At 41.1% G+C, this 15,285-nt stretch overlaps 1 protein-coding gene across 1 annotated transcript in view; it reads right to left on the reverse strand.

The window, feature by feature from the left end:
- The window catches only part of TTN (titin), a 242,806-nt gene that overhangs the window by 34,357 nt on the left and 193,164 nt on the right, over positions 1-15,285 (reverse strand). Inside the window, 10 exon segments of the mRNA XM_040069199.1 lie at positions 1-131; positions 134-179; positions 181-11,711; positions 11,828-12,130; positions 12,224-12,811; positions 12,932-13,228; positions 13,314-13,511; positions 14,014-14,118; positions 14,211-14,801; positions 14,968-15,255. Of these exon segments, the coding sequence (XP_039925133.1) occupies positions 1-131; positions 134-179; positions 181-11,711; positions 11,828-12,130; positions 12,224-12,811; positions 12,932-13,228; positions 13,314-13,511; positions 14,014-14,118; positions 14,211-14,801; positions 14,968-15,255 (14,078 nt within the window).

Below are 15,285 nucleotides of genomic sequence, written 5' to 3' on the forward strand. Positions count from 1 at the left end.
TTCAAGACCTTCTTCAAGGCCGTCTATTTTGTATTTGGTGTCCACAATAAGTGACTTGTTCTGTTTTGTCCAAAGAATGCTGTTCTTATCTTTACGCTCAAGATGGTAGCCAAGAACTTTGCTTCCTCCGTATTAACCGGTTCATGCCATTGTACGATCATATGGTCCTTGGAAGCTGCTTGTAACAAATGGGGTTCCAGGTGGTCCAGGCACCTTGTAGGGGTATTGCACAACAATTGATTTAGAAGCCAAAGGAGAGCTCTTTCCATATCTATTTTCAGCAGAAATCCTGAATTGGTATTCAGAACCTGTTTTAAGCTTTGTTGCTTTGATGGTTGTTCTTGCAACTGTTGCTGACACAATGTTCCATGTGGTAGTGCTCGTGTCACGCTTTTCTACTATGTAGTTGCTTATCTGGCAGCCACCAGTATAATCAGGTGGATCCCATGATAAAACAACAAAGTCTGCACTAACTTCGTCAAAGCGGACAGGTCCTTGTGGTGGGCCAGGCTTTTCTAGTACAATTATGCTCAGGTGCTCTGTGGCAGTACCTGCTGCATTTGTTGCTGTTACTGTATATTTACCAAAGTCTTCCCTGTTGCTTTCTTTAATATGTAAAATAGTTGATGTTGTAGTATTCTGAATATTTAATCTGGTTGTCTGTTTCAGTGGCTGCTCATCTTTTGTCCAAGTAATCGTAGGTTTGGGTCTACCTATAAATGGTACTTCTACCTTCAGATCTTCTCCAGCTTGTACACTATATGTATTAAACATCAGTTTGAAACTTGGCTCAATAGTCAAGTCTTTAGCTATCACAGGAATTCCAAGTGCTCTGGGATCACTTTTGCCTTTTTCATTGTAGGCAATCACACGGAATTGATATTCCTGTCCTGGACTCAAACCAGACACCTCTGCATTACATGTTTTTGTCTCACTAACAACACTCCATTTTTCTGTTCCTTTTGGCAACATTTCAACAAGGTATCCCAAAATTCTGCTACCTCCATCATGTTCAGGTTTTTCCCATGTAAGTGATGCACTTCTCTGAGTCACATCAATGAGTGTTACTTTCCCAGGAGGCAGAGGTGGCTCTGAGGCTTTAACAGCATCCCTAGTTTCCACTGGAACACCAATTCCATATTCATTTTCAGCCATAACTCTGAAGTAATAAATTGCACCTTCTGTAAGATTTTCAACTTTAAAACTTGTCTTGCCACACTTAGCACTTACATTTGCAAATGCCTTCCTGGTTGACTCACGCTTGTCTATCACATAGTTCTTTACCTTTGCACCACCATCAATAATTGGTGGCTCCCAAGATAATACAGCAGAATCCTTCTTTATGTCCTTTACCACTAAATTTTGTGGAGGTCCTGGTGTGTCCAAGACTTTCACTGTAACAAATGCAGATTTAGAACCACTGCTGTTCTCTAGCTTAAGAATATACTTTCCAGCATCATTTCTATCGCAGTTGTCAATTGAAAGTTGTGTATAGTTTATGCCTTTATCGATCTGAACTCTTTCTGAGAATTCACCTTCTTCTCGGGACCATGTGATGTCAGGTGTTGGTCGTCCCCTGAATGGTATGTGAATCCTAGCAGACCCACCAGCTCTAACCACTATCCCTTTTCTTAACTCTGAATCAATATCAAGTTCTGGAGCTTCAAGTTTGTCTTCTGGTTTAATAGTGCCAGGAACTGATGCAGCCTCTCCCACACCAATCTTGTTGAGAGCACACACTCGTAGTTTGTATTCTTGATGTTCAATAAGCTTTTTGATCTCAAATCTAGTGGCACGTACACCTGTCTGAGGAGTAACAAGTGACCATTCATCTTCATCTGCTTTACAGATTTCTACAAGGTATCCCTGGATTTCACAACCTCCATCATAAATAGGCTTACTCCAACCAAGTATAACTGAACTTTTGGTGGTATCCACAACATGGGTATTTGTAGGTGGGCCAGGCTTGAACATCGGGTCACAAGCTTTAAAGTAGGGAGAAACTTGGCTTGGTTCACCAACTCCAGCAGCATTTTCAGCAGAAACTCTGAATTCATATTCATGATCCTCTGTTAAACCTGTAACTCTTAATCGCAAATCTGTAATGCGGCGTTTATTGCATTTTATCCACCTGATGCCTGCTCGGTCTCTCTTTTCTACAATGTAACCTATGATTTCACTACCTCCATCACTATCTGGCCGGGTCCAGCAGACAGTCATAGAATCCTTGGTGATGTTGGTAATTTCCAAGGCTTTTGGTGGTCCAGGAGCCACAAATGGATTTTTCATCATTACTGGCACAGATTCTAATGGCTCACCAACCCCATACTTGTTAACTGCCATGATACGGAAGATGTATTCATTTCCTTCCAAGAGTTTTGTTACTTTCAACATTGTAGGCAAAACTTCTGCAGCAACCACAGTCCATGCCAGGCGGCTAGTTTCTCTCTTCTCTACAATATAATGAGAAATATCACTGCCACCATCATGAAGAGGAGGACCCCATGCCAATGCACATTTTTCAGCTGTAACTCCTGTCACTTGGACTGGGCCCTCTGGAGGTCCTGGCCGGTCCAAGACTTTTACGTTTACTGTAACTGTCTTTGTTCCTGCAACATTAGAGGCTTCTAGAATGTACTGTCCACCATCAACTCTAATAGCATCTTTTACAATTATTAATGCACTGAAATCTGTGTTCTTTATTTCATATCTAGCAGTATCCTCAAGCTCTTTATCTCCTTTGTACCACTTAATGGTTGGCAGCGGCTTTCCATGAACATCAGCCTCAAGTCTGAATGTTTCACCAGCATTTACAACAATAGTGTCTTTGTACTTTGGATCCATTGAAATTCGTGGAAGTTCAACTTCGTCCCTTGCTGTTATTGGTCCTGTACTGTCAGAAGGTTTGCTTATTGCACCTGCAGCATTCTTTGCAATTACTCTAAATTCATATCTTTGGTCTTCCGTAAGTCCTGTTACAGTGAACTGAGTTTCAATGATATTTGTGAAGCTTGCTTTCATCCAGCGACCATCTGGTAAGTCACGTTTCTCTACAATATAACCAGTAACCTTACTTCCACCATCATATTCTGGTTTGGTCCACTGTAGAGTAATAGAGCTTCTTTTTATTATTATAGCTTCTGGGCGACCTGGAGGATCACATGGATCACGAGCTACATAGCACTCAGAAACTTTACTTGTTCTGCCCACACCAACAATATTTTCTGCAGAAACTCGAAACTCATATTCAATTCCTTCTTCAAGGTTATTTGTCTTAAAACTTGTGTCCTGAATAATAGTCTTGTTTACTTTAGTCCATAGAATGCTGTTTTTCTCCTTTCTCTCAAGATGGTAGCCCAACACTCTACTGCCACCATCATTTACTGGTTCATGCCATTGTACAACCATGGAGTCTTTTGTAACTGCTGTCACAAATGGTGTGCCAGGAGGTCCCGGTTCCTTGTAGGGATACTGTGCTACGACCGGTGCAGATTCCAATGCAAAACTCTGCCCGTACCTGTTCTCAGCAAATATTCTGAACTGGTATTCCGAACCAGTTTTCAGTTTAGTCACCTTCAGTGTAGTTCTTGCAACAGTAGCCGAAACTGTTTCCCATACAGTGGTTGTTGTATCTCTCTTGTGAACAACATAGTTGGTGATTTGGCAGCCGCCTGTGTACACTGGGGGATTCCATGACAGGGTAATACTTTCTGCACTTATTTCATCAAACTTCACAGGTCCAACTGGAGGGTCAGGTTTGTCTAGAGTAATAATTTCAACAGAGGCAGACTTTTGCCCAACGACATTAGCCACAGTGATTTCATAAGTGCCACTGTCTTCTTTGCTAGTTTCCTTAAGGTTCAATATAGTGAGATCAGTTGAATCGCTAACATTGACTCTTGTTGTCTGTCTTAATGGCTGGCCATCTTTAACCCAGGTAACAGTTGGTTTAGGTCGACCTGCAATTGGTATTTCTACTTTTAGGTCCTGTCCCACCTGAACACTGTAACTGTGGAAAGCAGGTCTTACATCAGGTTCAATCACCAGGTCTTTGGCAACTATTGGAACTGCAAGTGCTCTAGGATCACTCTTGCCCTTTTCATTTACAGCCATTACTCTAAAAAGATACTCTTCCCCTTGAGTTAGATTAGTAACAACTGCTTCAAGTGTTTTAACACGAGCACACTCTGACCACTTTTCACTACCCTTTGCTTGCATTTCAACAATATACTGTATGATTTTGCTACCACCATCATGTTCAGGTTTTGCCCAGCTCAGTGAGACACTATTTCTTGTGACATCATCCACTGTTATTTTCCCAGGAGGCTGTGGAACTTCGGCAACTTTAATTGGGTCACTGGTTTCTGCAGGGAGGCCAATTCCATATTCATTCTCAGCAGAGATTCTGAAGAAGTAATAGCAGCCCTCCTGAAGTTGATCTACTTTCCATGAAGTCTTGTGGCAGTTTGTTACAACAGCTGCATATGCCTTTCTTGTTGCTTCACGCTTTTCAATAATGAAATTCTTTATTTTTGCTCCACCATCCAAAAGAGGAGGCTCCCATGAAAGTGAAACAGAGTCTTTAGTGATCTCTCTGATTTTTAAATTAACAGGTGCACTTGGGGTATCCAGTACTCTTACACTGACAAAGGCAGACTTTGTTCCACTGCTGTTTTCCAAGGTCAGAGTGTATTTTCCACTATCAAATCTGTTAACATTATCTAGAACAAGAGAAGTAAAGCTGCTAGTGGTATCAATAATAGCTGCTTCTCTGATGTCACCATCCACTTTACCCCATTTCACTTCAGGTGTTGGCCGACCTCTGATGGGAACAAACAGTCTTAACGAACCTCCTGCTCTCACATTTACAATCTTCCTCAATTCCATGTCAAGGTCAAGGTCTGGTGCCTCCATCTTCTCTTCTACAATGACAGAACCGGGAACATCTGCATGCTCTCCAACTCCTGCTTTATTAACTGCACACACGCGGAATTTGTATTCATGTTTTTCCACTAATTTTTCTACTTCCATGTGAGTATTCTTAATTCCAGTTGGAGGGGTACAAATTGCCCATTCACCATCACTTACATCACATTTTTCCACAATGTATCCCTGAATTTCAGAGCCACCATCATATATGGGTTTACCCCATGAAAGAAAAACTGATGATCTTGTAACATCTGTAACTTTAGGATTATTGGGTGGACCTGGCTTGTAAATAGGATCACATGCTCTGTAGTAAGTAGAAGGTGGACTTGGTTCACTAAGACCAGCAGCATTTTCAGCCGAAACTCTGTACTCATAATCATGATTTTCTATAAGTCCAGTCACTCTATATCGCAGTTCACTTATGAGGCGTTTGTTACATCTTGTCCAGCGAATACCTTCCTTATCTCGTTTTTCAAGGACGTAGCCTAGGATTTCACTGCCACCATCCGAGGCTGGTCTTTCCCATACAACTATCATAGAATCCTTGGTAACTGCTGTGACTTCTGGAGCCTTTGGAGGAAGTGGCACAACAAATGGATTCTTTGCGACTACTGGGTCAGATTCGAGAGGTTCACCAACACCGTATTTATTTACTGCCATGATGCGGAAAACATACTCATTTCCTTCTAGAAGTTTTGTAACTTTGCAACTCAGGGTTTGCACATTTGAGTCAACGACAGTCCACACCAGGCGACTAGTTTCCCTTTTTTCTACAACATAGTGTGAAATATCGCTACCACCATCTTGTAGTGGAGGTTTCCATGACAGTGTGCATTTTTCAGCTGTAACGCCTGTAAACTCAACAGGTCCTTCCGGAGGTCCAGGTTGATCGAGAACTTTGACATTAACAGGAGCCTTCTTTTCTCCTGCAACATTCTTTGCTAGTAGTACATACTGCCCACTGTCAACTCTGGTGGCTTCCTTCACACTGAGGCTTGTTGCAAAATCAGTAGTTTTTATTTCCATATGAGCGGTGCTTGTCAGCTCACGATCACCTTTTAACCACTGAATGGAAGGTATGGGTTTGCCATGAACATCAGCATCAAGCTTGAATGACTCACCAGCATGCACTACAATAGTGTCTCTGTATTTTGGATCCATACTTATTTGAGGTGGTTCTACTTCATCTCTTGCTGTAACTGCTCCTGAGCTCTCAGATGGTTCACTGAAAACACCTGCAGCATTTCGTGCTATAACACGAAACTCATATCGCTGGTTTTCAACTAGACCAGTTACTTCAAACTGAGTATCAATGACATTTGTAAAGCTTGCTTTCATCCAACGGCCATCAGGTAATTCCTTCTTTTCAACAACATAACCTGTGATTTTACTTCCACCATCATATATAGGTTTCTTCCACTGGAGTGTTACTGAGCTTCTGGTGACAATTACAGGTTCTGGACGACCTGGAGGGTCACATGGGTCACGTGCAGTATAGCATTCAGATGCTCTACTTGCCTTTCCAATTCCCACTATGTTTTCTGCATAGACCCTGAATTCATATTCAAGGCCTTCCTCAAGGCCAGTTGTCTTAAATTTGGTATCTGAAAGAGGTGTTTTATTTAGTTTAGCCCACAGAATGCTGTTTCTTTCTTTGCGCTCCAAGTGATAACCAATGATCCTGCTACCGCCATCATTGACTGGTTCATGCCACTGTACCACCATGCTGTCTTTTGAAATATTTGTTACAAAAGGAGTTCCAGGTGGACCAGGAACTTTAAATGGATATTGGGCTATTATTGACTCTGAGGTGAGATATGTACTCTTGCCATATCTGTTCTCAGCTGCGATTCTGAACTGGTATTCACAGCCAGTCTTCAAACGACATGCTTTTATAGTTGTTCTTGCAACGGTAGCTGACACAATGTGCCAAGTTGTGGTGGAAGTGTCTCTTCTTTCTACAATGTAATTATTGATAGAGCTACCACCATCATACTTGGGTGGCTCCCAGGAAATGGTAATACTATCTGCTGTTACTTCATCTACTTTTACTGGTCCAGTTGGAGGTCCTGGTTTGTCAAGGACAACAATATTTAGTGTCTCAGTTGCTTCACCCGCAGAGTTTGTAAGTTTAACTAAATACGTTCCCACATCATCTCGGCATGCTTCTTTTATTGTCAACACTGTGTTGTTTTCTGAGCTTTCTGCATTTACTCTTGTAGTCTGCTTCAATGCCACATTGTCTTTATGCCAAGACACTGCTGGTTTGGGTCGACCAACAAAAGGAACATCAACCTTTAAGTCCTCTCCTGCTAGAACACTGAAAGTAGTAAACAGTAGTTTGAAAGCTGGTGGGATCACAAGATCTTTTGCAACAACAGGAATACCCAGCTGGCGAGGATCACTGATACCTTTCTCATTCTGAGCTGAAACACGGAAAGTGTATTCTTCACCTTGGATCAATCCTGTGATGGTGGCTTCAGTAACTTTTACTGTAGCACAGGTTGACCACTTTTCACTGCCTTTGCTTTGCATTTCTACAATATAGCCCAGAATTCTGCTACCACCATCATGTTCAGGTTTTTCCCAAGATAAGGTTACACTATTTCTTGTCACATCCAACAAAGTTATTTTCCCTGGTGGCAGTGGCCTTTCTGATACTTTTATGGATTCTGAAGTTTCAACTGGAAGGCCTATTCCATATTCATTTTCAGCTAGGACTCTGAAGTAGTAGTTGCAGCCTTCTTGCAGTGAATCAACTTTCCAGCTGGTCTTGTGGCAATTGGCATTAACAGTTGAATAAGCTTTTCTTGTTGATTCACGCTTTTCAACTATGTAATTTTTTATTTTAGACCCACCATCTATGAGAGGAGGCTCCCATGTGAGTGTAACTGAAGATTTTGTAACTTCCTTTATTTTCAAATCTTGAGGTGCCCCTGGAGTATCAAGAACTCTGACATTTACAAATGCTGTCTTACTACCTGAGCTGTTTTCAATTGTCAGTATGTATTTGCCACTATCAAATCTATTCACATTTTCAACAATAAGTAAAGTATAAGAGCTTGTTGATTCAATGCTTGCTCTATCCAAAGATTCCCCATGTTCTCTTGTCCATTTCACTTCAGGTGCTGGTCTTCCTCTAATTGGGACAAAGAGTCTTAGAGTACAGCAAGCTCTAATAGTTACAACTTTACGTAGTTCTGCATCAAGTTCAATCTCCGGAGGTAGCATTCTTTCTTCAGCTTTTGGAGTGCCAGGAACAAGAGCAGGTTCCCCAAGACCTTCAGAGTTCATAGCGTATATCCGTATTTTATACTCTTGATTTTCCTTCAAGTCAGTGATGGTAAAAGAAGTAGCCTTTAGACCCATTGGTGGAGTTACAATCTTCCACTCATCTTCTTCAGGTAGTGCAATCTCAACCATGTAACCTGTGATCTCCGAACCACCATCATATATTGGTTTGTTCCATGCTATTGTAATAGAGGACTTGCTGCTATCCAAAACACGAGGATTACCTGGGGGACCAGGCTTAAATACAGTATCACAGGCTTTATAGAATGGACTGGTTGGGCTTGGCTCACTGACACCAGCAGCATTTTCCGCCATGACTCTGTACTCATATTCATGGCCTTCTGTCAGTCCAGACACTTTAAAACGTAAGTCAGTAACAATCCTTTTGTTACATTTCACCCACCGAAGACCAGTCTTATCTCGACGTTCCACAATATAGTTAGTTATTGGGCTCCCACCATCAGAATCAGGATGGCCCCAACAGACAACCATAGAATCCTTTGTAATTGCTGTAACTTCAGGCGTTTTAGGTGGATCAGGTGGAACATACGGATTTACTGCAAGAATGGGCTCTGATTCCAGAGGCTCACCAACTCCATACTTGTTAACAGCCATAACTCGGAACACATACTCATTGCCCTTCAAAAGTTTAGTAACCTTCAGTTTAGTCACTGGAACTTCTGTGCCTACAGATGTCCATGCCAATCTACTTGTTTCACGTTTTTCAACCACATAATGGTCAATCTTTGCTCCTCCATCATCCAGTGGGGGTAGCCATGACAGCACACATTTTTCTGCGGTAACTTCAGACACAGCCAAAGGCCCTTCTGGGGGACCTGGTCTATCAAGAACTTTAACATTGAAGATATGCTTGGCAAAGCCACCAGGGTTTGTTGCAGTAAGCGTATAAGCACCACCATCTCTTCTTGAGGAATCTTTGTTGATTAGAATGGTAGAGAAATCGGCTATTTTTATTTCTAATTTTGATGTGTCTTCAAGTTCTTTTTCTCCCTTTGTCCATGTCATAGTTGGTGGTGGGCGACCTGAAACATCGGCCTCAAGTCTGAAAACTTCACCTGCTTTCAGCACTATGGTGTCCTTGTATTTAGCATCCACCTTTATCCTTGGCGCTTCAATGTCATCTCTACAAGTGATTGCATCTGATGGCTCTGAGGGCTGACTAACAGCTCCCCCAGCATTCCTAGCAATGACACGGAATTCATAGGCAGCATCTTCTGTCAAACCACTTACAGTGAATTCAGTCTCTAGTATATTGCTGAAATTAGCCTTCAGCCAACGGCCATTAGGAAGGTCTCTTTTTTCAACAGTGTAGCCAGTTATCTTAAAACCTCCATTATATTCTGGTTTAGTCCACTTCAGTGTAACTGCATGTCTTGTGATGTTCAGAGGTATTGGTTTACCAGGCGGATCTATTGGGTCCAGGGCAAACACAGGCTCAGAAGGCTTGCTTGGCTTACTCTTCCCAGCCAGATTTTCTGCTATAACACGGAATTCATATGCAATGCCATCAGTAAGTCCAGATGATTTAAAGATATTTCCTGACACCAACATTTTACTTACAGTCTGCCAAACAATGCTGTTTCGCTCTTTTCTTTCAATGTGATATCCCAGTATTGGGCTTCCACCATCAGTAACTGGCTCATTCCAGCTAATGGTCATGGTTTCTTTGGTGACTGCAATCACCTGAGGAGTGCCAGGAGGCCCAGGGACCTTAAATGGGTAGTTGGCAACTACAGACTCTGAAGTAATGGCTGGACCAACTCCATATCTGTTTTGAGCTTTAACACGGAACTGATACTCAACTCCAGTGGTAAGACGAATGGCTTTAAATGTAGTACGTATCACTGTAGTTGCCAATTCAGTCCATGTGGTACTGTCAGTCTGGCGCATTTCTACAATGTAGTTACTTACTGGCACACCACCATCATTCAAAGGAGGCTCCCACGAGAATGTTAGGAAATCACATGAAATTTCTTCAAATTTGATTGGTCCAGTAGGTGGTCCAGGTATATCATGAACCTGAACTGTGATTACTTCACTAACTTCTCCAACAATATTTTTAGCTGACAGTGGATATTGACCACTATCACTTCTTATACATTCATTGATGGTCAGTATGGTTGCAGTCGCTGTATTTTCATAATTTACCCTTTGTGTCTGCTTAAGTATCTGGTCTTCTTTCTTCCAAGTCACAGTAGGCCTTGGACGACCAAGTACAGGGATTTCAATCTTGATATTATCACCAGCTTTGGCAATAACTGTCTTCTGGTAAAGAGCACGGAGGTCAAACTCTGGTAACATTGTTTGCTCCTTGATAATAACTGGTCTGCTTTCCCTTGGGGCACTTCTTCCAGCACTGTTCACTGCCATAACCTGGAAAGTATACTCTTCATTTTCAGTTAGATTCTTTACTACACAGTCCAGCGTTTTTACAGTGGTGATGTGTGCCCACTGGTTGGTTCCTTTTCTCTGTGCTTCAATCACATACCCAGTGATCTTGCTGCCACCATCATGTTCTGGTTTTGGCCAAGCTAGGCTAACTGAGTTTCGTGTTACATCCATAATATTAAGGCTCTCAGGTGGGGATGGGGCCTCAGAAGCTTTTACTGGTTCTGTAGTTTCAGCTGGTTCACCAATACCATACTCATTTTCAGCCAGTACTCTGAAATAGTATTCACAGCCCTCAGCCAAATTAGGAATCTTGAAGGAACACTTCTGGCAGTTGGTTGTGACTGTTGAATATGCCTTCCGAGTTGATTCACGTTTCTCAACAATATAGTTTGTTATACGTGAACCTCCATCTACCAGAGGCATATCCCATTGGAGGGTGATGCTGTCTTTGGTTATTTCTCTAGGCTTAAGGTTTATTGGTGGACCTGGTGTATCCAAGACTTTTACATTTACAAAGCCAGTCTTCTTACCGGCAGCATTTTCAAGAGTCATTACGTATTTTCCTGCATCATATCTGGTGCACTCTGTGACAATCAAGAGTGTAAAAGAGTCGGTATTTTCAATACTGGCACGTCCTTTGAGTGAAACATCATCTTTTGTCCAGGTAACTTCTGGAGCTGGACGTCCTTTAATTGGTACAAAAATCCGAATAGTTAATCCAGCTCTAACAACAAGAGTTCTTCTTAGCTCAGCATCCAGTTCAAAGTCAGGAATTTCTTCTCGGTCAGTGATTTCCACACTTGGAATTATTGCTGGTTCACCGACACCTGCAGCATTCATGGCAGAGATTCTGAAATTATACTTGGCCCCGGTCTGCAGATGAGCTACAACAAACTGAGTGATTCTTAAAGCAGTCCCTATTGTGTCTTTCACCCATTCATCTTCTCCTTCTTTTTGATGCTCTACTATATAGCCAGTGATTTCAAGTCCACCATCATAGTGAGGCTTGCCCCAGGCTAAAGATGCACTTGTCTTTGTGGTATCAGTCACTCTTGGATTTGAAGGTGGACCAGGTGGGTCTGAAAAGCAAAGAAAAGATAAAACATTACATCACAGAAGAAGTCATTCTTAAGCATTCTGAATGTGCCCCCTACCCATCCCACCCACCTACAAAAAGAAAAAGCATGATACTAACATGCAACATCTTTGCAAAGGACTGAATTTGAAGTATCACTTGGTGGTCCAACTCCAGCTCTGTTTTCTGCACTGACACGGAATTCATACTCGTTTCCTTCCAGAAGACCAGTTACTTTGCATCTAAGATCTGAAACTGGTTTCTTTGTTGCTCTCACCCATCTTAAACCTTTCTTTTCTCTTCGTTCCACATGGTAACCTGTGATTTCACTTCCACCATCATCAACTGGCCTTTTCCAGGTAACTGTGACAGTATTTTTAGTCACATTTGTTACTTCTGGTTTTCCAGGAGGGCCTGGAGGACCTGTTCCAGAAGAAAAAAGTACAGTAAATCAAAAAAATCAAGTCTATAGAAATTATAAAATCACACTGGAATCTCTTAGCTTGTTCTACTTACCAAATCTATCCACCATTTTAACTGGTTCTGATTGTACTGGTTCACCCTTGCCATACTGATTTACTGCTGAGACACGGAAAACATACTCATTTCCTTGAATGAGCTTGCTAACAACATGCCTACAGCTCTCAATGTTCTCAGCAACCAATGTCCAGAGCAGTCGACTAGTTTCTCTCTTTTCAAGAACATATGATTTTACTGGTGATCCACCATCTTCTGCAGGAGGTGTCCATGTAAGAGTCGCTTTTTCTGCTGAAACATTGCTGATCTCAATAGGCCCTGGAGGTCCTGGAATATCTAAAACTTTCACATGTACAGTCTCCTGCTTAGTGCCAAAAGGATTGGTTGCAGTGATTGTGTATTCTCCAGAATCTTTTCTGGCTGCATATTTGACACTTAGAGTAGAAGAAGTTGGTTTGGTTTCAATGTGCACAAGCTCTGAGGGTCTAAAATCTTTTCCAGCTTTTGACCATGCTGAAGTTGGAGGTGGTTTGCCACGAATACTAATAGCAGACAGCGTGATGGTTTCCCCTGCTTTTACTGTTAAACCTTCCTTCAAAGTAGGATCCAGAACAATGCTTGGTGCCTCTGACAAAACAAAGACAAAAAATACTGATTGTTACAAAAAGAACACAGGGATAAGAAACAAAAGAGATTTGATGATAAATATTCAAATAAAATTCTACCTTTTCAATGCCATCTACATACCATACTCATCCTTGCATATTATGGTTCCTGTGGATTCAGATGGAGGACTGATAGCTCCAGCAGTGTTCTTTGCTCTAATTCTGAATTCATATTTGCAGCCTTCAGTAAGGTCAGTTACAGTAAATGCACAGTCTGGAACATTCACGTGATTAGCTTTCATCCAAGTCTTTTTGGGTAAATCACGCTTTTCAACAATATAGCCAGTTAATTTATGTCCACCATCATATTTTGGTTCTGTCCAAATGAGTGTTACTGAGTTTCTGGTTACATTGATGACTTCAGGTTTCCCAGGAGGATCTAGAAGAAAAAAATAATAAACAGCAGTCAAACAAAAGCAATTTCAAATTTCAGAATTTTCCTTTTTATTCTCCTGATGACTTACCGATAGGATCAAGTGCCACAATTGGTTCAGATGGAAGACTTGGTTTACCCACTCCAGCCATATTGATTGCCATTACTCTGAATTCATATTCCAGACCTTCAGTTAACCCTGTCACTCTGAAATCTTTCATTCTTATTGGCGTTGTATTTGCTCTCTTCCACAGAAGACTATTTCTTTCTTTAACTTCAATGTGATAACCTAGAAGATAAATGATGAGATGAAAATAGGGGGGGTTCTAGAAATCTTAATTTCTCACAGCATTGTGAAATATCATACTGCTGGTATTGCACGTTGCATATACATTGTGCAAAAGGAGCACTGAAAACCAGGTTAAGAAATGGATGTGGACACACATGACAGATGTAATTGCAATAAGGAGGTGTTTCTAAATACAAATTGTTAATTTTGTAAACCCAAGTATTGTCACATACAGGTGAGTTCGGGTTTATTTCTTTACATATGATGGCTTTGCGCAAAGACATTGTTTCTCAGTTAGTATTTTCCCAACATTTGAGTTATTTTTTTGAAATAGGAAGTAAACCAGTGAAATCAGTCAATCATCAGTCAATTGATCAATCAATCAATCAATCAATCAATCTCTCAATTTGGTGCATAAACACCTGTTACTTTTATCTTACTCTTTGATAGAGAGAAAGAACTATTAAGAACTGAAATACTAGGGAGGTTTTGGGGGATGTACCTGTGATTGGCGAACCTCCATTTCTCCTGGGATCAGTCCAAGTTAAAGCTACAGACTCATGCCGAACAGCAACAATATTGGGAGGTGGAGGAGCATCTGGGACATCTAAACAATATTGAAAAAATGCAGTAATGTTAAAAATTATTATCACCTCTAAAGCAATTTTTTAGATTTCAAAAATTAAAATGGATACTTACCAAATGGATGTTTTGCAATGACAGGCTCTGATTTAAGACCTTCCCCTACTCCATACTTATTTTCAGCCCTGATCCTGAAAGTATATTCATTTCCTTCATGAAGTCTTGTAACTCTAAATGTGGTTTTCTGGACTGCAGAGGCACAAGTCACCCACTTATTGTTTACATTATCTCTCTTCTCTAGAACATAGTTAGTGATTTCTGAACCACCATCATCTTTTGGAGGGCCCCATTTTAAGGTTATGGCATCAGCTGTGACTTCTTCAAATTTCACTGGACCGGTTGGTATGCCAGGTTTGCCAACAACTTTCACAAAAATAGTGCCTTCCTTGCTGCCAGCAACATTCTTCAGAGTTATTGTGTATTTTCCTGCATCAGCTTTCTGGCAGTCATGTACTACAAGGGTGGTGTTAACTGCTGTAGATTCAAATGCAACTCTTCCACTCTCAGTAATTGCCTGGTCTTCATCCTTCTTCCAAGTTACAGTTGGGACAGGCTTGCCTTTCATAGGGATTTTAAGACGGAAATTGCTACCCTCTTTAGCTGTATAGCACAAATCAGGTAGATCTCTTAAGTCAAGTTCAGGTGCCGCTGTAAAAAATGAAGGAAACCAGTTATTCCACTATGTATAAACTCTGTCGTAAAATTAATATGCTGTTTTAAAGGTGTCTTATTTCTATGTATACAAAGCAATGATAGCATGCATAAAATATAATTTGGGTAAATAAAACATTGAATTGATGATCTTGCTCCTCACCAACATCATCTCTTGCTACAATTGTGATCTCTGATGGAGTTCCATATCCAGCATCATTTTGGGCTCTCACTCTAAAAGTGTATTCTTGTCCTTCCTTTAAGTCTCTCATTGAAAAATGGAGGTTCTTTCCCCGCATGACTTCTTGCCATTTATCTTCACCAACCAGAACCTCAACAATATATGCAGAAATACGGCTTCCACCATCACTGATAGGTTTTTTCCATACCAAATTGCATGAGGATTTTGTTACAGTTGAAGCTTTTAGATCCACAACCGGCCCAGGTGTTTCTAGAAGGGAGAAAAGCATAGAAAGTTTTC

Source organism: Hirundo rustica, chromosome 7 (assembly GCF_015227805.2).
Source record: "Hirundo rustica isolate bHirRus1 chromosome 7, bHirRus1.pri.v3, whole genome shotgun sequence".
In the NCBI taxonomy this organism is placed as follows: Eukaryota; Metazoa; Chordata; class Aves; order Passeriformes; family Hirundinidae; genus Hirundo; species Hirundo rustica.